Source organism: Callospermophilus lateralis, chromosome 1 (genome assembly GCF_048772815.1).
Source record: "Callospermophilus lateralis isolate mCalLat2 chromosome 1, mCalLat2.hap1, whole genome shotgun sequence".
NCBI lineage: Eukaryota > Metazoa > Chordata > Mammalia > Rodentia > Sciuridae > Callospermophilus > Callospermophilus lateralis.
This window is the reverse complement of record NC_135305.1, coordinates 67,231,460-67,258,660: the sequence shown is the minus strand read 5'-3', so window position 1 is coordinate 67,258,660 and position 27,201 is coordinate 67,231,460. Positions and strand designations below refer to the sequence as shown.

General features: G+C 36.1%; 1 protein-coding gene across 34 annotated transcripts in view; it reads left to right on the top strand.

Moving 5' to 3' along the window:
• The window catches only part of Nrcam (neuronal cell adhesion molecule), a 69,157-nt gene that overhangs the window by 33,904 nt on the left and 8,052 nt on the right, over positions 1–27,201 (top strand). For 6 of the 34 annotated variants that reach the window (XM_076862726.1, XM_076862672.1, XM_076862717.1 and 3 more), the window contains 9 exons: positions 550–674; positions 2,562–2,663; positions 8,538–8,735; positions 8,832–8,902; positions 9,915–10,140; positions 10,661–10,776; positions 12,162–12,366; positions 14,709–14,831; positions 15,472–15,648. In XM_076862726.1, coding sequence (XP_076718841.1) covers positions 550–674; positions 2,562–2,663; positions 8,538–8,735; positions 8,832–8,902; positions 9,915–10,140; positions 10,661–10,776; positions 12,162–12,366; positions 14,709–14,831; positions 15,472–15,648 — 1,343 coding nt within the window. Of the gene's footprint in view, positions 1–549; positions 675–1,094; positions 1,125–2,561; positions 2,664–8,537; positions 8,736–8,831; positions 8,903–9,914; positions 10,141–10,660; positions 10,777–12,161; positions 12,367–14,708; positions 14,832–15,471; positions 15,658–16,645; positions 16,682–20,385; positions 20,512–21,692; positions 21,846–27,201 lie in introns of all 34 variants that reach the window. The other 28 variants (XM_076862776.1, XM_076862750.1, XM_076862708.1 and 25 more) reach the window with 16 other exon arrangements.

Genomic DNA, 27,201 nt, shown 5'->3' with positions numbered 1-27,201 from the left:
TTATGCATGTGTTTAAAATGACACAAAATTACTGTAGTAAATAAGAGATTATTTTAAAATATGCACTTTTGATAGAAATTAAGCTGAATAAGTAGTTTTCAGATGTTTCTTAGCAGTAGCCTTAATCAAGCACTCTAGCACGGGTAACTGTGAAGCTGCCCCCACCTCACCGAAGGATGCTGCTGGGGACTTTTATTAAAATTTCTTAAATTGACATGCAATAATAGTATTTATTTATGAGCTACCATGTGATGTTTTGCCCTGGGGCTTTGAGGCAGCTCCTAAGACAACAGAGGCTTGGTTGAAAGACATTATACTTAATATCTCTCCCAACCCAAGATTCTTATTCATTCTAATTGTTTTTCAACTCTAACCATTACTAAAGTAACACATATTTTGTAGGATTCTCACTCTAATTTGCTGAAATTCTTACCATAAAAAAATATCTTTCTGTTTTGTCAAGTTCACAGTGTCTTTTGTGACAGTAAGACAGTCCTGGGGTGTGGTTGGCTGTCCACTTCAACAGCTCTGAGCGTGTTATATTCACAGGTTCACTGTTGACAAGGATCATTTGGTGGTAGCTGATGTAAATGATAATGACGGTGGGACCTACACTTGTGTGGCCAACACAACTCTGGACAATGTTTCTGCAAGTGCTGTGCTCAGCGTTGTCGGTAAGAACCAGAACAAATACAACACAGCCCACTTCCACGTCTTCGATTGAAAAGAAAAAGGAAAATTGTAAATATGAAATGTTTGCTCATTATAGTTTTAAAACCATAGTTTTTTTTTTTTTTTTTTATGCCTTCAAGGTGATCATTTCAGGATAAGCTCTATAGCAGACTGAGATAAAATGGTGGATATTGGAGGCATTTTTATAAGAAAATTGGGGGGAAATAATCTACTTTTATTTAAAAGTTAAGGGTTTGTATGCCTAAATTGTTATTGCATAGGTGTCAATGCCATATCTCACAGCTAAGCATAGGGCTTAATTTTATTAACTTAGTCACGTGCAGTCTTTGTCTTCTTGTGCTATCTTGTATCTTTCCATTACTAATTTTGATTAAAATCCTTTATATTAATGTCCTTTCTAGCTCCTACTCCAACTCCAGCTCCCATTTACGGTAAACTAATGAGTCTTCTTTCTCTATTTTCTGTCAGTTTCACATTTTCAGAAAAAAGAATTTGTTTTTTTCTTTATCACATCATCATGTTTCTTTAAGGAATAGGGGTTTGTCAATTGTTGTGTCCTTTATTTACTGTAATAAATCATTTCTTCATCATAACCTTAGAACTTTTACTGAGTTTATTGCCAGTTGTTTTTAAATATTGCAGGTGCTATTACAAATATCATTCCATTTGACAAAAGTTCCTCTTTGATACAGTTTCCTTGTAAAATAAGCAAGTGGCATAGGGCTTTATCAAAACCTGTCATCCATATTTTAAAGAATGAAAAAAAAATTCTTATATTGTTCCACAAGTTAGATTTTATTTCAGTCTATTAAAATTTGCTTTGGAAAATAAATGTTGCTTTGGGATCCATTTTCAAGAAATTTAAACAGGGAAGAAATGGATATTTAGAACATTTTTTACTTTTATGTCAGAGAAAGCTGACCCACTATTCATTCACAACAGATAAGTCATTAGAAACCCAGAGAGAGGGCACATTAATGTCATGTAAAACTTTTCTGACTCTGGAAAATAGAAATCATTTCCAGAATTTTTTTTAAGGAAACCTTATCTTTATTCAACACAAAAATACAAAAATTCATTTTTGTGGCATAATCATAAATTGGCTAGATTTTACATATATTGCTATTTTATATATAAAATGTGTCCTTGGTAGACATTTACTGCTTTACTACTTATGAGAAAGAATAACCCGTATATTTATATGGCCTCGAGTTCCCCAAGAACCAGAAATACTTCTAGAAGCAAGGTTCAAAAAAGGGCCATATCAGAGTGTTAACTCTGGATCCCAGAAGCACTATTCAATAAGGCAGCCCTGCTTCTGGGTTACCTTTGTTCAACCGGTGTCCAGTGTCTGAGAGTAAACACACTATGCATGCTGAGGACTACTATCCTTAAGAATATAAATATTCTTCAAGACCCTCCTCAAGTCTGTCATTCAGCATGTTTCAGAATCTCCTTTTAACAGTACATCTGTTTGCCTGAATGTGCTTTCCAGCATTTGCTATTCTGTTCCCCGTGTCTTAAAAATTAAGCTTTCACATTACTCTTTATGTTTGTGCTTTTCGTGTTTATAAGAAGATGCACACTGAGAGTGCTGATGAACCTGAGCCGTTTGCTTCCCTGGCTTTGGTTACAAATTACTTCATTCCATTTGAAAAGCAAGCAGCAGAGCTCATCATGGGTTGTCTTGGCTGTGCCCTGGTGTTCCCAGCACTCTCAGTTGTTTCCATCTCACTTCATTTGCATGCTCATTGACCATCATGTATGCTTTGTCCTTAAGATGTCCCCTCTGAATAGCTAGTGTCATAAATAAAGAAAAACCTCTTAAAAACAGATAGCTAACCATGATGTGTGTGTTTGGTCTACAGATGTGCCAAATCCTCCCTTTGATTTAGAATTGACTAATCAACTTGACAAAAGTGTTCAGCTGTCCTGGACCCCAGGCGATGACAACAACAGCCCCATTACAAGTATGTGGTGTCATTTGCTCTATCACTGATAAGTTTAGTGGCTGTTTTGGAATCACTTTCTATTATGCAACTGCAATTCCTCATGACGGTACTTACAGGCATTCTCTGCTTTATTACCAACAGAACTAAAAGATTTATGTACGTCTCTCTTCAGAGATGGTGTGATTCCTGGTTACAGCTTCTAGTACAGGACACTAATTTCTGAATATATCTATGAAGCAAATACACTGTCATTTTTAAGATCTGTAAGAATCACTTTAAGTTTTTAATTTTTGTATATATTTATCTATTTAGGTACCAGACCCAGGGGCATTTTACCACTGAGCCAGCACTTTCTATTTTTGTTTTGTTTTGAGATAGGGTCTTGCTAAGTTGCTTCGGGTGTCACTAAGTTGTTGAAGCTGACTTTGAACTTGTCTTTTTTTTAATTGGTTCTTTTTAGTTATACATGACAGTAGAGTCCAGTATAATAAAATTATACAAACATGGAATATAGCTTATTCTAATTAGGGCTCTAGTCTTGTGGATATACATGATGGCGGGATTCAGTATGGTATATTCATATATGTACGTAGGAAAGAAATGGGGACGTCGGCCAGCATCTCACTGGGGGGTTCTTTTTCCTTCCTAGGAGGATGTAAGCCACCCTAAAACTTAAAGTCTCAAATAATTAGTGAATAATAAAACACAAATGGCCAGAAATATATTTATAAAAGCAAAGCCCGTGATAGATCTAGTCCACATGGGTGCTGAAACTAGACAAAGAAAAGATAGCTCTTATGGTTTATTTAAGGAGGTACATCAAAGGGAGGGATAAGGTTTTAAGCGCAGAGTCTTGCTTCATGATGTCTTGCAGTCAGCAGGTTGATTAACATATTGGCAGATCACACCCATCTCAGGTGCTATGTGGGCTTCAGCGGAGCAGGATAGAAATTCACACTGCCCCTGAGCAATATAACAGAGAAAATGTCCACTGGTCATTCCCAGACACCAGATGTTTGTATCCACTAGACTTCCATGTGCAGTCACCCACATGCAACCCATGGACAGTTCATGAAAGAAAAGTTATATCAGATTCATTTCACTATCTTTCCTATTTCCATCTCATGTCCCTTCCCTTCAGTCCTTTTTTGTCTAATCCTCTAAAATTCTATTATTCCCCTCCCCTGCTTATGGTGGGCTAGCTTCCACATATCAGAGAAAATGTTCACCTTTTGGTTTTGGAGGATTGGCTTAATTCTCAGCATGCTTAACTTTGAATTTGTGATCCTCCTGCCTCAGCCCCCCAAGTCACTGGGATTACAGGTGTGTGCCACTACTCCTGAAAATTTCTACTGCAGTAGGAAGATGCATCTTAAGTCCATTATTCAATTTGCCCATTATTTCTGGGAGAAAAAGATAGGAGGAGCAGGTGCCAAAAGGCCCCCTCCAAATGTTAGGAAAATGAAATTCATTGAGTAAATTCCCTTCAAATCCACAGTTCGTACCAGAACTGGGTATAGACATCAGGTCCATTAAGTTCCAAATAGGTCCCTTTCTTTCCATGGCTTCCTGCTACAAAGTGGCACATTCAACAATGTCAGCTCCTCACCTTGATGCCTTAATCCCTGTGAAAAAAAGTCAAATGAGGGACCAGACCATAAGGATGCTGGAGGAACTTAATAAGTTAGAGTAGAAGTAATCAAGGTTTAATTGTAAAACTGAAGAGATACTACAGAGAGCAGACACAGTCATGGGCCTGAGATATGTGATTGCCTTCAGGTATAGACTGCAGGAAGTTCTAATACTTTTCTGATGATGATATAAAATTACTCTGAAATAATAAGTGTGTTGATTTATTGCACCTCCAGGCAAAGAAGAATATTCCTAATAAAATCAACCAAATGCTTCTTTTCTCTCTTGTATTTAGTGGTGCCCTTTTTCTCATCTGAGTTTTCAGTGTCTTAGATCAGAACAGGCTGAGTCTCCAGCTAATACAACACATGACTCTGAATTAGCAGGTTAGGATTTTTTTTGGAAACTGTTTTTGCCTATGATAAACAATATTGTTAGGTTTCAAGGCATTTCTGCTCTTTCCTTCATTCACTCATTCATTCAACGGATACGTATTGATTGCTAATTACGTGCCAGACATTGTCCTAAAACAAAATAGTCAAAAATCTCTGCCCTTTAGGAGTGCACATTTTAGATGAGGACAAGCATGTGATAAAAATAATATTACATCATTTTGCATAATGTTACAAATACATGCATATGCACACACACAAAGACATTGCTCAGTTTACCTTCAAGAGAGAACCCATTTCAGGGGATACTAGATGACAGCCTCCATAAGCTGCACTTTTCTCAAGGATAAGTAATGTTCACAGGAGCCTCATGCTCCCAGGGGCGCTCCAGGAACAAGCATAACAAGGATTCTAGAGCTCAGCCATACCTAATGGAAAACCCCTCCAATGGGTAAACTTTATGATGGGGCTTCTTGTTGATGTAGCTGAGATTGTCACAGAGCTGTAGTACATTTGGGCACTCTTCCCACTCACTCTTCCCTCCTTCCTCTCTCCCATTAGTCATCAGACCTGCATTGGTCTGAAGGTCTTTCCTGCCAACTTCTGTCTCCTCTCCCTTTCATCTTCCATGGACATTTCCCTAAACACATTTCTTTCACTTCTGTCTTAACATCTTCTTTCTAGAGAACTCAAACATGTAGATATCTATCTATAAACATAGGTGTGTATGCGCATGTGTGTGCATGTGTGTGTTTAGACCATCAAAAAACAATCAGGAGAAAGAGATGGGAGTGTCAGGGTATAATTATGAATAGGGAGGTCAGGAAAGGCCACACAAAGAAGCTAACACTTAAATATGTCAATCAGGACAGGAGGAGGAAGTCACACTCTAAAATTATCTGGGGAAAGAACTTTCCAAGCAAAGCAAAGGGAAAAAACAAAGGCCCTGAGATAGGGGCATGTCTGTTGGAAAGTCAGTGTGGCTGCAGTGAAATGAACCAGAGGACGTGAAATAGGAGAGAAGTTCACAGAGTTGAAGAGTTGGGCAGTGAGCAGGAGTGTGAATTGTGCAGGGCCTGGCAAGCCATTGTAAAGTTGGGAAACCCTCATCATTATAAATAACTCTATTTTGTTGAAAATAGTCTATAAAAGAATAAGAGGGGGAACACTGAGATCATCAATGGATGACTTCTTCATTTATATCTGCATATATAGGTGCATATATATTGTGGTTTCCGAACTGTGAACTGCAATGAACTGTTGTGAACTTATATCTCAGCAAATTCAAAGGGATGTATTAAACTAATTTCAAAGATTTGATATTTAAAAAATGGTGAAAAGCCGGGTACTGTGGTACATGCCTGTAATCGCAACAGCTTGGTTGATTGAGGTCTCACAAGTTCAAGGCCAGCCTCATCAACTCATTGAGGCCCTAAGCAGCTTAGCAAGACCTGTCTTCAAATAAAACAATAAAAAGGGATCAGTAGTAAAGCACCTCTGGGTCCAATCTGCAATACCAAAAATTAAAAATAAAAAGTATAGTGACACCTGTCAGGCACCATGTGAAATTAGCTTGAGGTGGTTTACATTTTCAACATTATGTTGCTATGTCATACTGTGATGATGTCACATCTCTGGAAAGCATTTTTCTGTGGTAAAAAAGCAAGTGCCATGTGAAGAATCAGTATGGAATAGGAAATGAAGGTGGTGGTGTCCAATTTGTCTATTAGATTTGGGAAGTTGTGTTTAAATTTTTAAGGCATAAATACATATTAAATTGCATGGACCTGATTAGTTAATACATGAAAACATCAAATATTTCTTTTGATCTAAGGAACCTGTGGGAAAAAAATTACTGAGACACCAAGTATATCATAAGCAGAAGAAGTTTTGAGAATTACTGAATTAGAAGGTTATGTAATAATTCACATAGGAGAAATGATAGTGGTTTGAAATGATGGTGAGAGGGATGGAGGTGGAGAAATGGTCAGATTTTGGATATACTTTAATGGTACAGCCTAACAGTACTCTTGAAAGTGTGAAAGAAAGAGAGATGCCAACAAAGACTCTAAGGTTTTGACTTGAGTTGTCACTACCAGTTGGGGAAGAAGATTGAACTGTTTTGTTCATATCCAGTTTGATGCTATAGTAATAGTAGACACTCAGGTAGAGTTGTTGAGTAGGAGATTGGATATTCAATTCTGTGGTTCAGGGGAGAGATCTGGGCTGCAGATATAAATGAAGCAAAGGAACGTAGACTGAAAGCACTCCAGGGACTTAGCTTTAGACCACTGTAACATGTATAGTATTTCACTTTTGTATTTTCAGTTCACATCATGATACCTGGCATATAGTAGGCAATCAATGAATGCCTAAATAAACATTTTTACAAAAGTTAACAGAAACATACCACAAATTTTTAGTAGCTATAGAGGGTTTGAACTGAAAAAGTGCATCTTCCTTCTGCTCCTGACTGCCAGCTCTTCTGACCGTACCAATATTATCAGTGTCTATCCTCTGTGAAATTAGCTTGAGGTGGCTTACATTGTCAACATTATGTTTCTGTGTCATATTGTGATAATGTCACATCTCTTGAAAGCATTTTCTGTGGAAATGTGAACACATTCATTCAAAATAAATTGATAAAAGAGCAATTTCTGTAAGCGTAAATGTGTTAAATATTTTTAGATTTTCCAAGTTGTCCTGTATATAAGTTGTACCAATTTACACTTCCCTTGAAGTCTGAGAATGCTTCTTTCCCTCTGAGAGGTGGTACATATATATCCAAGTGCACATGACTTTGTGAAATGTTCTTTTATACAAATGGTTGTATTCAGCACACACTCTTTTATACCACACTTGGTTTCACTTAAGACTATGTTTGGAAGTCATTGTTTTAGTACATATGAAGCAACCACACACATTTATAACATGAAGAATATTCCACTGCATGGATGGACGGTACTTGATTTAATCAATGGCTACTGGTGGATATTTAGCTTGTTTGCAAACAGATAGTTTCAATTGCAAACAATGTTGCAATGTGAATTATTTTTTATGCATCTTTGAACAATATGCATGAATACATTTATTCAAAATAAATTAACAGAAGTGCAATTTCTCTAAGAGTACATGTGTTAAATATTGTTAAGATTTTCTAAATTGTCCTGTATAGAAGTTGTACCAATTTACACTTCCTGTAAAGTCTGAGAATGCTTCTTTCTCTCTGTGGCAGTCAACAAGATGTGTTAAGCCTTTGATTGTTGTCGATATGTTTAGCAAAAAGTGGCACCTTATTGTATTTATTTTAACTCCTTCTATTATGAAAAATTGATCATCTTTTCATATATTTAAACTTTTCCTTGGAGTATATGGGTCAATTCTAAATAGTTTTAACTAAACTAAACTCAGCATGCTAGAGAAAGAATATTAGATACTATTGAGTGCACTTTGGTATTGAGGATAATGAAAGAACCCGAAAATAAAAATATTCTAATGAATTTTTTTTCAAAGCAAACTAATCCATGTTTGGCTACTCTTTTTTTTTTTTTTTTTTTTGTAGGGGAGTACCGGGGATTGAACTCAGGGGTACTCGGCCACTGAACCACATCCCCAGCTCTTTTTTGTATTTTATTTAGAGACAGGGTCTCACTGAGTTGCTTAGTGCCTTGCTTTTGCTGAGGTTGGCTTTGAACTCACAATCCTCCTGCCTCAGCCTCTCTAGCCACTGGGATTACAGGCGTGCACCACTACACTTGGCTTGACTACTCTTGATTGCCCTATTACTTATGGCTACAACTTAACCCTAGGTTGACTGAACTCACTGTCTTGGGTTTGTGGTGTGTGTGTGTTTATGTGTTATGCCCAGAATTCATCATTGAATATGAAGATGCAATGCATGAGGCAGGGCTGTGGCACCACCAAACTGAAGTTTCTGGAACACAGACCACAGCCCAGCTGAAACTGTCTCCTTATGTGAACTACTCCTTCCGAGTGATGGCCGTGAATAGCATCGGGAGGAGCCTGCCCAGTGAGGCATCTGAACAGTATCTGACAAAAGCCACAGGTAGGGTAGACTTCAGGGATATGAAATAGAATACAGAAGTTTCCCACTCTTTGCAAATGACCAAAGCTTACACATATGTGGCTGCTTAACTTCTAGAACCAGATAAAAATCCCACGGCTGTGGAAGGACTGGGTTCAGAGCCTGATAATTTGGTGATTACATGGAAGGTGAGCTATGAAGCTTTCAACTTTCCTCAATCTTTTTAGAGTGAAAAGAAAAAGTTTTTTTTAAAATAATGTCTTCTTCATTAAAATCCAATTTCACACATTCATCTTTATTTAAGAGGAATTATTGTGTAGTAGTTAAAAAGGTTGATCCCTGAAGCCAAAACAAATGAGTGCAAATCCCAGCTCTGCTATTTATAGTGTGATCTTAAGCCAGTTGTTGAACATCTGTTAGGCATCTGTATAATGAGAATAACAATAGAAGCAACTGCATAAGATTAAAGGAATAATACTTGTAGAACATGTATAATGCCTAGCACATATATGTATTCAAAAATAGTAGCTACTATTGTCATTATTATAAGATAACTACCTGGAGCACATGCATCAAGCTATTCCCAGTAGTTGATTTATTAGTAGTAATAGTAATTATGTATTTTTTTGGATTTGAAAAATAACATATTAACTCATATAATCCTTAAAATTTAGATACTTACATATATGTATACAAATGTGTACATACTTGTGTATATATATATATATATATATATATATATATATATATATACACATAAATATATATTATTTTAGGATAGTATGACAGGTTAACTTTATTTAATAAACAGGGCAATAGTTCATAAGTTTCAGTCTTCAAATAAAACAGGTAATGATATACTATCACACAAACAGAAATGTATAAAGGAATCTAGAAACTGAAATGTTTTAAGACTTACCCACCCTTGGCTATGCAGCCAGGCTTTGAAAGGTTTTTGTGGTATGTACTGCTTTAAGATAGTAATTTGTAATCTTTGAAATGTTGATCCCAAACAAGTCTTAAATTTCATCACAAATGAAAAAAAAAAAAAGATAAGAGGTCCTTGGAGAAAATGGTGAATAGCTTGTATTTCAGTGTCTCAATGCTCGCTTTAAGTCTGGGAATTGGATTTGTTGTTCCCATAAAAGGTTATGCAGTCGATCTGTTTTGTAAGCTCAGGTTCTTTGGCTTTTCCCATAGCCCCTGAATGGTTTTGAATCTAATGGGCCAGGCCTTCAGTACAAAGTGAGCTGGCGCCAGAAAGATGGTGATGATGAATGGACATCTGTGGTGGTGGCAAATGTATCCAAATATATTGTCTCCGGCACACCAACCTTTGTCCCATACCTGATAAAAGTTCAGGCCCTGAATGACGTGGGCTTTGCTCCAGAACCAGCTGTAGTCATGGGACATTCTGGAGAAGACCGTAAGTGTCTCCTACCATTTCCTTTTTACTCTTCCCCAGCCAAAGAAACCTACCAAGGTGTAAACCAAGGCCATTTTCAAAGATGCTTAGGTTTGCAAAGGAGAAAGGTGAAATTATTTTGTTTAATTTCTATGAATTTAAGTTTGCTATGTAAGAAATAGGAGGCTCAGGGCTGGGACTGTCTATACCTCAGTGATAGAGTGCTTGCCTACCATGTGAAGGTCCTGGCTTTGATTCCCCAGAACCACATACACCACACACACACACACACACACAAAAAAAAAAAAAAAAAAAGTTCAGAATGTAAGAAAGGGATTACTTAAAAAAAAATGTTGTTCTCATAAAGATAACCAAAAATTCAACTCAATCCTGAACAATCCTTAGAATAAGATTCTATAGAATCTATAAAATAGGCTGGGACATGTTTCAGATAAAACTTATTAGAGATAGAGACATTTTTTTTGCATGAAATTCAAAATAACACTGATACTTCTACTCCCTTCCCCTATCCTTTTTCTAGTCCCTATGGTGGCTCCCGGGAATGTACATGTGAATGTGGTGAACAGCACCTTGGCGGAGGTGCACTGGGATCCTGTACCTCTGAAAAGCATTCGAGGACATCTACAAGGCTATCGGGTAAGTGATGGGAGACATTTCATGGTCTCCCCTTAGTAACAGGATATTGGCAAATGCCACTTGTCACACACACTGTGTAATGTTGGAATTATTTGGTTCCTCTCCTCATGAGCTGTTGAACTCAAGAGCTCATTTGTTTATTGCCTCGGGCAAGGCTATAAGACCCCCCCAGCTAGAATTAATACCAAATATCACTCTTCCAAAGAGAAAAAAAAAAAAAGTTGTCACCATTTTTCCCAATAGATGATCCAAATCTAACATTGTGACAACTGAACAATGCGCACAAAATGAGGAAAAGTAATTTTTAAAGAACTAGAACATATTGAATTGTACTCATTCCAAAGTAATATGAACCACATGTATTGAACACACAGTTATCCTGATAATAATTTAGGCGTTTTTAAAAATAATTCAGATTATATTTTAAGATCATATAAACCAACTGGGTCATTCTTATGAACATCAACTGTATTTGTACTTGGGATGCATAGGAAAAAGGATTCATAGAGATTGATAGAGAGCCAAAGAAACACACACACACACACACACACACACACACACACACACACACACACACACACACAACCTTTGTTTTGTTAACACTGACACCTAGAGGCCACTTTTTGTACTGCATTATGTTCGTTTTTCCCCACCTAACATGGGCTAGATTCTGTATTATACATGTCGGTTTGTCTTGAAAAATGCCTTTAAATTCCTAAGAAAAATTGATGAACTTAATAAACAACAATTCTGTTTGTTAGTAAAGTTAACACTTTGTTTACCTATTTCTCCAAAACCTGTGTCTATAATTTAATATTAAAAAATAATCATTTTTTTAAGTGATATAGCTTGGCCTAGTAGAAAAGCTCTAAACTTGCAATAGAAGATCCCCTGTGGCTTTGAGACAGTCACTCAATAACCCAGAAACTCACCTACATTGTAAAAAATAATAAAAGCCTCATTGTGATTTTTAGGGTCAAACTAAATGATTGTACATGAACATGTATTAACTCTGGAAAAATACATAAACATTGGCTAGTAATTTTATTTTTAGAATATTTTATATAATAAAAGACTTAAATCATTTTTATTGTCTGTTCATTTGCCTCGTGTTCTGGAGAGAACCTTACTAGTCTCATGCTATTTCATTTATTTCACTTATACTCCTGTAACAAAATAGTATGACCCAGCTATTCCTCTCGACTCAGAATCAATATCCATCAGTTTTGCTACTAATTTTCTTATAAAATGCACCTTAGGAATTTTCTGGGAAAATAAAGGTTTTTTTGGTTTTTTTTTTTTTTTGTGTGTGTGTGTGTGTGAGCATGGGGAATCTTGTTTCCTCCTTTGTGCATCCTTGACTTTTGTTTGTTTTATCATTTCAGATTTACTATTGGAAGGCACAGAGTTCATCCAAAAGAAACAGACGTCACATTGAAAAAAAGATCCTCACCTTCCAAGGCAGCAAGACTCATGGCATGCTGCCTGGGCTGGAGCCCTTCAGCCACTACACACTGAATGTCCGTGTGGTCAATGGGAAAGGGGAGGGCCCAGCCAGTCCTGACAGAGTCTTTACTACTCCAGAAGGAGGTATGGAGGGGGGCATGCCTCTGAGATCCAGGAACATATGGCCTTCCCTGAGAGGTTTTACCTGACAGTTGGGCCTCGGAGTAAAATATGTTCTGGAAGCCAAATGTGGTTTTCCTAGAGATAAGCACAATACACACAAAAGGTGGTAAAGTCACTCCTATGTGGCCTAAGGATTTGAAGATTTCAGATAACTCTGGACATTTTAGAAGGCTCTAGAACCCAATATACTGCCCTAAAGGGCTCTCTCCATTCATTTAAAAATTTTCTCCATTGCTTACACTATCTGAAAACTTGCTAATTTGATGATTATTTGGGTTATTAGCTTTCTAACCTGAGGCACATTTTGTGACTTCTCTAAGTGTCAGTAGCCTCATCCAAGAAGCATGAGATCTAAATGTGATACTTAAGAAAAATGTTGAGAAAGGAAATCATTTCTAAGAGTTGTGGTTGACTTCTATAGCTTCTTTCTTAGTGCACTTTCATAATTTATTATGAAGTTGAGCTGAATTAGAAGGTGGAAGTCTTGACCAAATGAGTTGGAAAAATGAAGGAAAAGTCAAAGCCCCTGCAAGTATGGATCACTGCAGGGGAGCAGCAAAGGAAAATCAAATGTATGTGGATGGAGGAGAAGGCAAAAAGAAATTTGGCAAGAGGAGTGTGGGACCCTAGTGGGTGAGGCAGAGAGGGGATCGTATACTAAGAAGGAAAGAGATTCAAGAAGGCACTGAAATGGGTTTGATCTATTTTGAATTTTGCATCAAGTCAGACATAATAAGGGGCCAGATAGCTTCTGTGAATACCTTAATCTTTTTGATAAAATCAGTTCTCAAATGCATGCTGTCCTGGCTCCTGGTTGAGGGCTCATGATGTGGCAGCTGCCCAACAGCCTCTGAGTCCCGAGTTCCCATCCCATAATTGCTTGTCCTTGATCTCACTTCCCTTTAGAGAGGCAGTGCTTCTTCCACCCAAGGTTTTCACACTGGTCCTTTGGATGGCTCAGGGGAAGGTGTCATAGAAGAAACAATTAGAGGTTTAAAGGATAAAGAAGAAAGGAAGTGATGTGACTGACACAAAGCTCTGAAATAGTAGAGCTCCTATAGGAAACTACAGATTGCATGGTCCTAAGTGGTAAGAAAAGGAGGTCAGCAAGGGAGGCCCCACATCATGCATGGTTTAGGATGCTATGAATATGAAACTGGTCCAGAGGCTCTTAGCCTGTAGACTATAATCCCTCAGGGGGACAATTTCAACTTATAAGAAGCTCCTCGAGTCTCCTTAAATTGTAGGCAAAATGTATGCATATTTTTCTAGGGAGAGAGTTTCTGGATGTAATCAGATTCTCAAAGCGCTTTGTGATCCCCAAAAGTTAAGAACCACTTATTTATTTGAGGGAGCTTAGAAGCTTGTAACTATATACCAGGCATGGTTATAGAAAGACCTGGCAAAGGAGGAGAAGTGAGAAAGAAGAAGAGAGGAGAGTATGGATATGGTTGAAGTTAAGGAGGTGAAGTTGCCAGGAACTAGTGTCTCAGGAGATGAAGGAAATGAGGCAGAGAGAAAAATCTAGGTAGACTCCCTGGTTTCTGGCTAGAATAAGGACGGGGGTCGGGGGGGGGGTGCCATTAATGCATTTGTAGGGAAAGCAGCCATCAGGAAGGAGAGGTGCCACCATCCATCATTCCCATGAGGAAGTAAATAAAAGATGAGGATGTTTCCTCTGGCCATTTGACAGTCTCTGCTATAGACAACCCAACACTCATCAGGCCTCTTCCAGGGCCAGGGGTGTGCCAGCCTTGGGCTTTTGTCCATTAGCACCAGATCCTGGGCAGCTGTCAGCTCTCAGGGTATGAGTGGCTCTGCACCTGGGTAGGCTGGCGAGGGCCCAAAGCTCAGCAGGAAGAGTGTCAATTGTTTGGTGACACCTGGTTTTGCTGGGGAAAATAGTCCTTAATGACCCAGAATTCAGCTGTTTCTCCTCAGAGGTCTGGTAAAATCAGTTTTGCATAGTAACCAGTTTGCTTTTATTGTGACACACCCTCTATAAATCAAGTAAATACTATGTCCTTTAAAAATATTTGATTTAAGTTTATATAAAGACAGTCATTTTGTATTTTGAGAGAAAAATGGTTTTTATGAGTTTAAATGGAAATGATTAGAGAAAAAGAAGACAATAAATAGATTCCTGGCACAGATTTGTATTAATGTATTTTCAACTGAATCAAGCACAAGATACTGAATACCAAAGCTTTAAATCTATTATGTAAACATGAAAAAACTATGTTATTTTAGTACACATTGAAGTGTTTAATACTTTTGAATTGACTATGTGTTTCCATTAAAAGTCCCCAGTTCGCCTTCATCTTTGAAGATTGTTAATCCCACACGGGACTCTCTCACTTTGGAATGGGATCCACCAAGTCACCCAAATGGCATTTTGATTGAATACACCTTAAAATTTCAGCCAAGTAAGTTATTGGGAGAAGGAAAAGAAGAAATATGTTTAAAAAACCATATTTAACTGTTATCTTAAAATATAGGCTTTTATTTTATATCTGGAGAATATATACATGTACCTTCAAGTACTGGTTACAGAAGGAACTTCAAATCTTACTTTTTAAAGAAAAATTATATATATGTTATCAAAAATTAAGTACTCAGTGGAATAATACAGATCTCTGATGGTAGGATTGGGGGGAGGGGTCCAGTAATTAGATTAGGTAGGCATTATCTCTGAATATAAAATGGTAAAATGAGGTTCCTTTGACTCAAAGTTGATGAAAGAAAGATTTGGGGTTATTTAACAACAGGTGACTCCACCTGCAAAAACAGCATAAAACATGCTATTAATGATTCAACCATAAAATTCTGCTAGTTTATAAACTAAAAGAAAACATTTTTCATGTTATGTGCATTGTACTCTACTATTTTATACAGTATAACATTATAAAAGCTATAAAAATTATACTTAGTTATGTTGGGCAAAGAATGAGTAGATTATGAAAGTCATTGTAAACCAGGATGGATATTTTTGCTTGACACAATTATTTAAAAGTAATTCTGTACAATTATTGGGGAATGATCTTGTTTGTTATTTCTTATTGACAGTTAACAGTACCCACGAATTAGGCCCTCTGATAGATTTAAAAATTCCTGCCAACAAGACACGCTGGACTTTAAAAAATTTAAATTTCAGCACTCGTTATAAGTTTTATTTGTATGCACAAACATCAGCAGGGTCAGGAAGTCAAATTACAGAAGAAGCAATGACAACTACTGATGAAGGTAAGATGGGTATGTATAAAATCCATATAATTATAAATATCATGGAATAAAAATCTTTAACTTCAGTTTATGCTTTCTCTTTTCTGCTTACCGAAGAGTATCCATTTGATCTAATTAATAGAAACACTTGTAATTTCTCATTCCAATATATAGTGAAATCAGTAGTTCATATTGGAATAACTATTTGGTGTCTTTTTCAAGCCTACATGAAAAAACTTAAAATATTGGAGTGGGAATAAGAAATTACAATATTTGCCATACCTGAGTTCAAAGTTCAAGGCAGTGTTTTTTTCCTGAATGTAACTTTATATGCACACATGCACATTTGTACTCATACCTGTAATACATATATACACACATGCTGCATACCCATATATATACAATTCTAGTTCTAATCATGATTCATTGGAAATAATTTGCTAGTCCAAATATTAATTTAGTTTTTCTAGTAAATAATCAAGACAGTTATTCAATAGTGTGTTTATTTTGTGTTTGAGCAATGGATTTAGTATTTTAACATGTCATCTGGTAAAGAGAAAGCAAAATAGCTCCACTAAAGTACATAGAAAAGGAATTAAAATTTTCTCTGCTTATTTAAAAAATCCTTCTGAAAATTTTAGATTTATTGAAAATGATCAAAAATATTGTAAAAGATTTTCTGGTTTTGCATGTCTCTAAAGTATAAAAATGCTTAAGGATTATTCAACTGATTATATTCCATTGCAAAAGAAATTAACATTTTTATCCAAAATTTGGTGCAAAATATAATAAGCCTTCTTACTAACAAGTATGAATAATGCACATAAATAATGTGTGGATTTGCATACTGGGTAAGTTTGGGGACACCAACATAGTACTGTCCCCTGTACCTGATGTGGTACAATTCATTCTTCTTGCATGCATTAGCTTTTTATAAGTGTTTTTTGTATCTATACATGCTCATGGGTGTGTTACATCTAACTATATAGTGTCCTATTTCTGTTTCCCTTCATTGAAGCTGGTATTCTTCCACCTGATGTAGGTGCAGGCAAAGGTAAAATAACTCATCTGCATGACTTTATACATGTGTTTAATTTGCAATGTTAAATGTGGGGAAGTGCAGCATGAGTAAAAAAATAAAATAAAATATGCTTGGAACCACCAAAAGGAGAAGATCTTGACTGATCATGGCTTTAAAATTAATTTCTAGTCATTTTTACAAGTAGAAAGCCACATATGAAATTCTCCCCCCAATTTTTTTTCTCAACTTATCCCTGGTGCAAATCCTAATCTTAGCTTTTCATAATATAATTTTGGCTGGATCAGACAGGACCAAAACTGTGGATTTGTCACAGACCAATGGGGCCATGTCACTTATCAAGAATTTAGGCTTGTTAGTCCTGTGGTGAAACAACCTGTGAGGGATTAGATCAGCTGAGCTTCCTTCTGCCATCTGACTTAGCTGCACTCCTTATAAACACAGCGTACACTTGACTGGCATGACACAACACTGTGTGCTTAGAACACCCTATGACTAGTTTGGGACTGTCTCTCAATGGATGGCTTACAAGTGGATCTTCCAGTCAGCCTGCATGCTATGCTCAACTGTGTTACTCCATCCTGTCTTCACCAAACTGCTTAAGTCTCCCCCTTCTGAAATATAGAAACAATTCTGAGTGGATGCCTGTTGTTCTCCTTTATGTCTGATAGCTCTCTGTGTCAGAAAGCCTTGTTGGGGGAATGGTGCTTGATTAGCTGTTTGTTATATGTCTTTCACCTATGGCAATACCAAAGATCTCTAGCCTCTGATGCCTGACCATTGGTTCAGTTCTTAAGATAGCAGCAGAGTCCCTGCCACTAGGTAGAGGTTTCCAGCGAGGGACCTACAATTGGGGCTCTTCCCAGGCATGTAGCAGACAAATGAATACAAATAGGAGTGAAGGAAAGAAGACCAAAAGCAATAAGAGTTTGACCCCAAATTACTCAGCCCTTGTGAGCTTAAGTTGGATGTATTTCTTCTCTTTCCTTAGAAATTTGCTTATATTCAGACACTTGGTAAATTATAAAATGTGTGTCATATTTTAGAGAGTTTGAATAGAACTGTAGCTATTTCCAGTGCTCTTAATAATATTGTATTTGTGGTTTAGACTGTAAAGGACAAAGTTGTAAAAATTCAGAATTCCTACAATATTGTAGAAAAATATATGCTTATTTTATTTTGTATGTATGCTTCTATTCCAGGATTAGGTATATATTGAAAACATTAGTTGTTTTGTAAGAATTTATTGCTCTATAACTGTAATTGGAGCTGGGCTTCTTTGTGCTGTACCTGTACATCAGAGAAAGTGCATCAACAGGGCCACCTGTGTAACCTGTCTAAATTCTGTCTGAATTTTCCATTGACTTTTCATATTTGAAAAGGATATAAATTTCACAGGGAAAAAACACCACCCCCTATTTTAATAAACTATAACTAAAAGAAATCTTTATTAAGAGTTTGGAGCCAGGCACAGTGTTTCATGCCTATAATTCCAAGTACTCAAGAGGCTGAGACAGGAAGATCACAAGCTTAAGGTCAGACTCAGCAGTTAGCAAGGCCCTAAGCAACTTAGTGAGACCCTGTCTCAAAATTTTTTTTTAAAAAAGCTGGGGATATAGCTCAGTACTAAAGCACCCCTTGGGTTCAATCCCCAGTACCATAGGTAGGTAGGTAGGTAGGTAGGTAGGTAGATAGATAGATAGATAGATAGATAGATAGATAACCAGACAAATACATAAAGAGTTGGGGGGTTGGGATTCTACTATTGGGTGTTATTGTCTTGAATTGCAAGTTATTTATGATTATAGAACAAGGGAAAAATGGAGTGTCTGAAAGCTCATTAAGTCCCCAATATAAAATCAGGATCTTTAAGTAAAAGGAAGAATAATGTTTAAGTAAGAAGAAAAAGCTAAATCTGACATTGCTTACATAAAATGATGATATGATTTAAACTGCTCAGGCACATTTTGTAATTCTGAGTTTCCTTCCTTAAAATATTTTTTTCAATCTAATGAGAAATTCCATACTCATCTATATTTCCCTTTTCCATGCAGAGTAGATTTTCCTCCTAAAAGGAGGAAAATGAAAGTTCTTCACAATCCTCCCAATTTTTTTTAATGTGTTTTATATTTTAATTTAAAATGGTATAAGAGTTAGAATTCTGTACGATAAAAGTAGCCAAACAGAATAACTTTAGGAAATTGTAATATCTGGGTTCCTTTAAGAATAAGCCAAATGTGCATTTCCTGTATCAATACTTTAGTACAAACTATATATAATAATACATTGGATCTTTAAAACTAAAAGCTAAATGCTTTTCTGTTAAGAAGTATTTCACTATGGTTCTTCATTGAACATCTTCTATAATTACTTCAAGACTAAACACCCCAGTTTTGTGATTCTAAAGCTTTTTAATGGAACTTAATGGTTCGCCTGGGTTCTTTGCCACTGATATTTTACACACATGCCCCTGTGACCCTCTCTGTCGATTAATCATATTCCCATCATTGTTTATTTATTTAAAAAGAAGGTGTCAGGAAACTAAAATTAGTTACTGCATAATTTAATAATCAATTTTCCTTTCTGTTATTGCATCTGATAATTAATACAAAGAGGCACAAAAGGAACATGTGTTGTTGAATTCTATTTCAGAGGTCAAGTTTTTTTATTTCACTTCTTTAATATACATATGGTTTTGATGCTAAGAAATACTATTTCATTACATTTGTTTCTGCAAAAGTGTTTAGCTTCTAAATTATATAGAAAATTTTAGAATCTTAGAGTCTGAGTAAGCCATTAATGGTTTCATTAATGGGTAATAAATTAATAGGTAACAAACTAATCTTATTCTTAATGATGTAAGTTACTTTTCTGTAAATTTATCATTTTTGGTTTAAGATATTGAGATCGGGCTGATAGAATTGTCAGTCTCAGGATATTCAAATAATATTTTTAATCACTTGAGATGCTTTTAGTCAGCAAGCTGATAGTATCATATGCACTGTGTACTTTGGATTTTTAAGGAGATAGTTGTAGTACATTTTTTGAGAAAATGCTATGTAACCAAAGGTTAACAGGTAAGATCATCTTGCCTTCTAAGATATATCAAGTGAAATAATTCCTACTCCTTTTATTTCTACTTTCTTAACTTCTGATAGAGCAGATTTGGCACTTTTTTGCAGCTCTTCTTCCAGCATACTCTAACCATCCAACATTACCTCAAAGCAGGTCAAAAGCCACATTCTAAGGAGCATTCTTTCTCACTCCTGCAAAAATTCTTTAAAGACCTCCACTGAGTTGACAAAATATAATTGAGAAATAGCCTCATAGTATTGGGTTTTGCCTGGAAGTCTCGCATGTACTGTAATGATATATGTTCCTGGGTTGTTGTGAAATCCATCCACCTGTAAATGAGGACTGTGGTATTTCCTGGTACTGCATCTATGGATTACAGTTTACATTGTTCAGAACCTGTATATTAGAACTTATAAATTTTAATATTACATATCATTATTTCTGGTTATTTATTTCTTAATACTTTAACAAATGAAAAACTTTTCTGTAATGAAAGTGAGGTATGAGCAAACCCCAAACTTTAAAATTTATTCTTACTTAATCTTATTTGCACAATTTTGGAGCATTTGAACTTGTTTTCAAATTGTGTGTATGGTGCTGCAATATGATTGTTTGTTTGTTTTATTTTTCTATTGTATATTTAGTTCAAGCAGTAAGTCCCAGGATCAGCAATCTTACTGCTGCAGCTGCTGAGACCTGTGCCAATATCAGTTGGGAGTATGAGGGACCAGAGCATGTGAACTTTTATGTTGAATATGGTGTAGCAGGCAGTAAGAAACTATTTCATTACCCTGATTTTAATTTGGGGGATACTTTTCAAGAGATTAAGAACACTTCCAAGGATTTACTATGGATTGTTTTGAAAAATAACTTGACCCTGTAAATCAGTTATCTGAAAAAAATTATAGCCAATTGTCAGTCTATATGTTTTATACATAATGAGGAGTGTCTTTTATCATGTTATGAATGACAAGGGGCATGAGCACTATTACATCTGTTGTTTTTCACACCAGTATTTAATATTGGTTCCAAAGTCACACATATAAATAAGAGTAATAACAAATAATTTGTAGGTACAGGTAGGAAAGAAGACATTTTTATTTTTTCAAATTGGATCTTAATGTAGCAGAAATAAAACTGCCTTGAAATTATTCATTTTACCCAAACTAATCCAACAAAATTTTACAAGAAATTGCAGAAAATTAAAACTTTGTCTTAATGTTTGGATATACTCCCAAATTGGCATTCTGTTTCCATCCTGGCCACATCTACTGGGGGATGGCGACTTTCATATTCAACAGTTTATTAAAGTCCAGTTGATTAAACCCAGTTTTTTAAAATGCTTAATTCATTGTGCTCTGCATAATAATAAGCTAGATAGATGGTCAGTGAATATTTGGACAAAATTTTGAACTTAGTCCAACTTTCTGTTAAGCTTTATCATACAAATAAATATTTTAAGAAATAACTATCCTCTCAGAAAAATCAATACTTGGGAAATGTTGAGTCTATAAATTGGACAAATTTGAAGGCATTTAATTTACTGAGAAATTCAACTTGTGAACCTTAAAAATTAATTCCTCCCATAGTTCATTTAACCTATTTAATGTGTAACAGTTCTTTTTATAAACATTTCTAGAGAAGCTCAACAGTTTCATGAGGCAAAAAGCAGATAAGGAAGCTCTCTTTGTATTAAAAAGAAGAATTAACACAATGGAAATATATGCAATTAATATGCAAACAAGGTATCCAGGAAATTTTTGAGGATATTTTCATGTAGATCTTCTATTCATTCATTTAACATGATCAGATTTATAATAATCTAAAATGATAACTCTAAGCGTCCTAGATTTTATCTTTAGCATGTAAAGATTTTCCTTTCTTGAAGCATTATATGACTTCTGGACCCTTAAAATGTTCAAATTTGTTGTTTTTTGCAAAATTTCCATAGGCAAAGAAGAATGGAGAAAAGAAATTGTAAATGGTTCTCGGACCTTCTTTGGGTTAAAGGGTCTAATGCCAGGAACAGCATACAAAGTTCGAGTTGTTGCTGTGGGGGACTCTGGTTTTGTGAGTTCAGAGGATGTGTTTGAGACAGGCCCAGGTGAGGCACACACCACACCAGTTCTGGCTCTCGCTCAGAGGTGGAAGCCACCGGCGCTCTAGTTAGAGACCGGAACTGGCGGACCTGTTGTGGGTAGGGCCACGAATGCCTTTCTGTGGGGCCTTGTTGGGTTGAGAGTTTTGGTTTTTAATTGTCTTTGGCTCTTCATATCAAATGAACTACACAATTGAGCAAATTATCCTTCAGCCACATTATTGCCAAAAACCATTTACCAAAAAAAAAAAAGACTTAAATATGATTTTCACTTACATTATTTTGATAATTCAATTTTTATATAACGTACATGTATAAAATTTCCCTCAAAGTTAACCTGAAATTTTTGAAATGCTGCTAAAATTAAAATAATTTGTAAGAGAGTCACAATTCTTATATCAAAAAATGGATCTCAACCCAGCAGAATACTGCAATTTGATTAGATGACTGATATAAATATTATTAAGTTTGTAAGGAACAAGAAATTTTATACTTCATATATTACATTTTTGTCACAACATGTTTGACTTCCTTATGTTTTAGTTATGTGAACATTATCAAAATACACAAAAAAGTAATGTTTATAAAGTAAAAAGAAATGCTCATGTAAAATGCATGAATATTCATATTTGTTTTCAAGATGGAAAGCAATCCCTGCTTACTTAAATTTAAATAAGGGTTGTATGGTATGTGTTCATTTTGTGGCTCATACATTCATCTTATGTTCAGTCACTTCATGCATTCTTGAGGAAATATTGCATATCCTTGCAGAACCCATAAGCAAAATGTATTTTTTTTTTGTTGTGTATTTAATTAACAAAGCATGATGATTTTTAAAATAATTTCTTGTAATTTAAGAAATATATAACCATATTTGTTACAAAATTTAAAAACCAAAGGATAATATTCAAAAACTTATCAAGTGGTATTTTAAAAACATCCATATGCTAAAATAAATGTTAAATATTTCTCCCTATTATTCTGCTCCTTATACGTATCTTCATATCCATTTGTATACATAGTTCCAGAGAACCCCTATATTAAACTTAATAGGGCATAGCTAACCAATCATAGTTCATTTTACAAGGTTTTTGTTTATTATTATTAATAATAAATTTTAATTTGAAAATTTTGGCAGCTCCAGTCTAGATATACAGCTAGAATGGGAATAGTAGTCCCAGCATTTAGTGGGTCCTATTCTATACCAGGCAAGTGGTTTTTCCTTCAGTCCTTTCAGCAATCCTGTGAGGTGGGCACTATTATTGTCCACTTACACCTCATGTCAGTACTTAGAGGCAGAGAACCTGCCCAGACCAATAGGTGGAACATAGTAGAGCCAGATTAGAAGCCTGTCCTCTCAGCATCAGAGGAGAGGCCCTCACCAGACCCCACACACGGTCAAAGGCTGTATTCCAAGGAAGTGGGTTGTCCCAAATGACGGCTTCAGTGAGCCCTTGTTGTACCTCTTCTGCTGTTCTGGACCTAAAGGCTTCGTGTGTTCTTGACTTGCAGATGAGTTAGATTCACCCTCAAAATCAAGTTGTAGCATTTTCTGTTCTTTTATAAGACAAAACCAAAACAAAACAAAACCCAGTGGCAATTGCCAGGAAGCTCAAGATGAGTGATTGTGACAGATGGGCCATTCTTTCATGCCAGTGATGAGAGACAGGACAAGACCACAGCCAGTTACCGTCACTTTTTCCATCTAGATGTAACTGTTAGATAGAATGAGTATGGAAAACTCTAGTGACCTTAGTTAACCTGTTACTCCTTCTTTAAAAAAAATAAATAAACTATTGGTGATTATAATGGTGGGATTTGCTGTTATAGATTCAAACATGCACACAATAAACCAATATAATTTGGTCAGTTTCCTTCACCAGTACCACCCACCGCACACACACCTGTTACTCCTAGGAGCAAACACTGTCTGCTTCTGGAATACCTCTACCTCTCCTCCCAGTTTTTGGTGCTTCCTCCTTAGTCCTGCAGGTTGACACCAGTGAGAAGTCCTTGTCCTCTCCTGCTCTTGCTCCTTCCCTGCCCATGCTAATTGTTTCATAAATCCTCTTAAAGTGACACCATCTCTGCCTTTTACAGATTTCTTGTGTGTGCTGGATTTTTTTCATGAGCTGAGGAATGAACCCAGGGACACTTAACCACTGAGCCACATCCCCAGCCACTTTTTGTGTTTTATTTAGAAACAGGGTCTAACTGACTTACTTAGGGCCCTGCTAAGATGCTGAGGCTGGCTTTGAACTCATGATCCTCCTGCTTCAGTTTCTCAAGGTGATTACAGGCATACGCCACCATGTCTGGCAACAGTCTGGATTTTTAAGGTTTTTTTTTTTTTTTTAATGAATCAAACAAGACTACAGGCAGCACCTGAGGCTGCACTTCTCCCCTTTGTTCCTGGCAGATGTTTCATTAACACCAACCCACCTGTGTGACCAGGTGTGACTGCTCATTAACACCACCCACTTCTCTTCCCCTTCTCACCTCTGTCCCTCAGTTAAAGTCCCTTCTCTGACATTCCTAAGACTAAAATTTATTCTTACTGTGCCTAAAAGCTTTTTTGTCAGCTGCCTCCAACCTTTTGTCAAGATTATTTTTTCCCTTTCTGTTTATAAAAATCTCTATTGTAAAATGAACAGAACATTTTTAAACATAGTGGATTCTTTCTCAGTAATGTAGAACAGAGTGCCATTTCTGTCATTCTCTGTCTTCTGAGCTTATTTGGTGACCATGAGTACTCCGGGGCACCTTCCTCAGAGACCTCCTACCACCACGCACAGATTATCCACAGCTCTTCAGTCTGAGAGGGGAGGACAGTTGTTAGAATTAACTTCTAGGCAACAACAACAACAAAAATTCCATTCCTCTACCTCATTTTATTTTTATTATTTATTTCTTTGATGCTTAGGATTTGACCCAGGTTCACTTTTGCACTGAGCTACATCCCCAGCCCTTATATTTGCATAGTCTTTATATGTGTAACTTTATCACTTTATGGATTACTCAGTAATACCTGTATATAATTTTATTGTAAAAACTTTGGAAAATGTGAAAACCCTCTTTTAGTCTCCACCCCATTCCCACTCATTGAAACTCATATTCTAGAAGGAAAAGACCCATAGGCTTCATTTATATGTCTGTTCATACGTGTGTGTGTGTGTATGTGTGTGTTTATGATCTGCACAATCTTGGTGATGGCCTGAGTTTTTAGGTTACAGATAAGTTGATTTGGAGTGTCCTAAGGAGGTTGGGAGCCTCATCCTGTCATCCTGGGCTTCATATCCCAGGTTCAGATGGGAAGTCAATAGAAGTTATTTCTACTTGCAGAATATCTGTTTTGTGTCAACTTCTGGTGCACTGTGTGTGTGTGTGTGTGTGTGTGTGTGTGTATGTGTGTGTGTGTATACATGTACCTGTTAGCTTATTGTGCCTGATTAATCTTAAATAATGAGATAGGGATATATTTAATACTTTTTTTCTTTAAAAGAGAGGCAAAAATTCAGAATCAGTGTGGATGTTTGTTTTCCAATTGTCAGTTTTCCAATTGTCCAATTCCAGTTTTTGCACAGTTGTATAGTAGCAAGCTTCTAGCCTGACATTCCATTTTTTAACAGTCACCATCTTTATAAGACAGATTCTGTGCTAGTATTTGAATATCTTGTTACATTTTTTCATTATCAATTGCATGTAAATAGATGAAAAGGTCAATGTTGAAATTGTTTAGGACAAGGCAATAAATCATTAAGCATACTAGAACCAGATTCCTAACTTAAGTCAAATGCTCAAGAGACTATGCTTCTTGGTTTTGGATTCAGTTTAGAATAAGAAGCACACGAAGACCTTTGGCAAATTGACAGAACTATATTGCAAAGTGTAATGATAAACTCTTCAAACATTTTTACCTATCTCAGTATTTTATTCTGTGTTCAGATATTTGTAGATTTGATGTCTAGACTGTGCTTAGGAATGCATTGTAGCAGCTGCTAGTGTACTAGCTAGTAGCATCTCACCAGAGCCAGACAAACATGTGTCCATCTCCAGCTCTTGGGCAAGCTCTTTACCTCTTTGGGCATGGTTTATTCCTAATGCTTACCTCAAAGGATTGTTGTAGAGATTAAATGGGGTTATGTCCTCAGCACAGTGCCTAGCATATGGTAAGCCTACAAAAGTGTTAGCTGTCATTATTATTCATCCTTGTCATTATCTTCATCCTCCCCATCATGACTCAGGGATGTGTGTTGGAGAGGGAAACTACCCATACTCACTCTTCAATTTTGTCTGCTTATGGTACAGCTCAAAACCCCTCTAACTAATGAGGCATGGAAAGCCATTGGCCTTTGATTTTATTCCAGATACCATGTTTCCACTGCTCATTTTATTTCTTGAACATATTTTCAGACATTTTTTACATTACTCTTCACACTTGATTTTTATCATATTATTTTCTCCCTTACTTTCTATGGAGAAAAGGGGGCAATGAGATGCTTTCTTTTCAACACATAGAAGAACCCGGGATACATGTAGCCGTGCTTATTTCTCCAGAGATCATACACATCTAACCCAACTACAAGAAATGTTGACAGAAGAAATTCAATCAAAGTGAAAGCATAATATAGGCACGTTTATGAAGTCAAAGAAGAAAATGTTTTAACCTTGCTTATTTATGGTCAAATGAGAAAAAATCAAGACCTTTAACAAAGGATTCATGAAAATTTATTTAAACAAATCCGCATGGGTGTGTCTGAATAGCCATTGATGCTGCACTTGGTCCCATATAATTAACACTTTTGAATAGCACCAGAAGTGGTCATTTTCCTGTGGTTTTCTTAGAAGTTTTGTTAAGAAATGACTGGTTGAATAAGGGGCCTCACATTTATTTACTCAAACAGAATAAATGAAGACGTAAAGAAAACATATACATGTGAATGAGTATTTTCTCTTCAAACTGGTCATTTATTCCAGTAACTCCACTGATCAAAATATATTTTAAAGTTTTTTTGATAGAAACTAAGAAATAACAAATATTGATCATCTGAGTAGACTCAATATTATAGAAATTTCCATTTGGAATTGAGGTGTTATATAAAATAGGGTTGTGACAGGCTTCTCACGTGAATCATCTTCTTTTTAGACAGATTGCCAAAGCTCTGAAAAATGGCAGTAACATTGCAATGGCACTTTAGGCTCCAAATGTGGTTTCCTTTGAAGGAAAAATACTCCACTAGATGTATACATTCTGTTCTGTTTAAAGTTCAGTTTTATATTCCTTTCATTGTATCAATATATAATTTATCCTATAAACAATAGATTTTTAATTAGCTTGGGAATATGTTTCTATGAGAATATA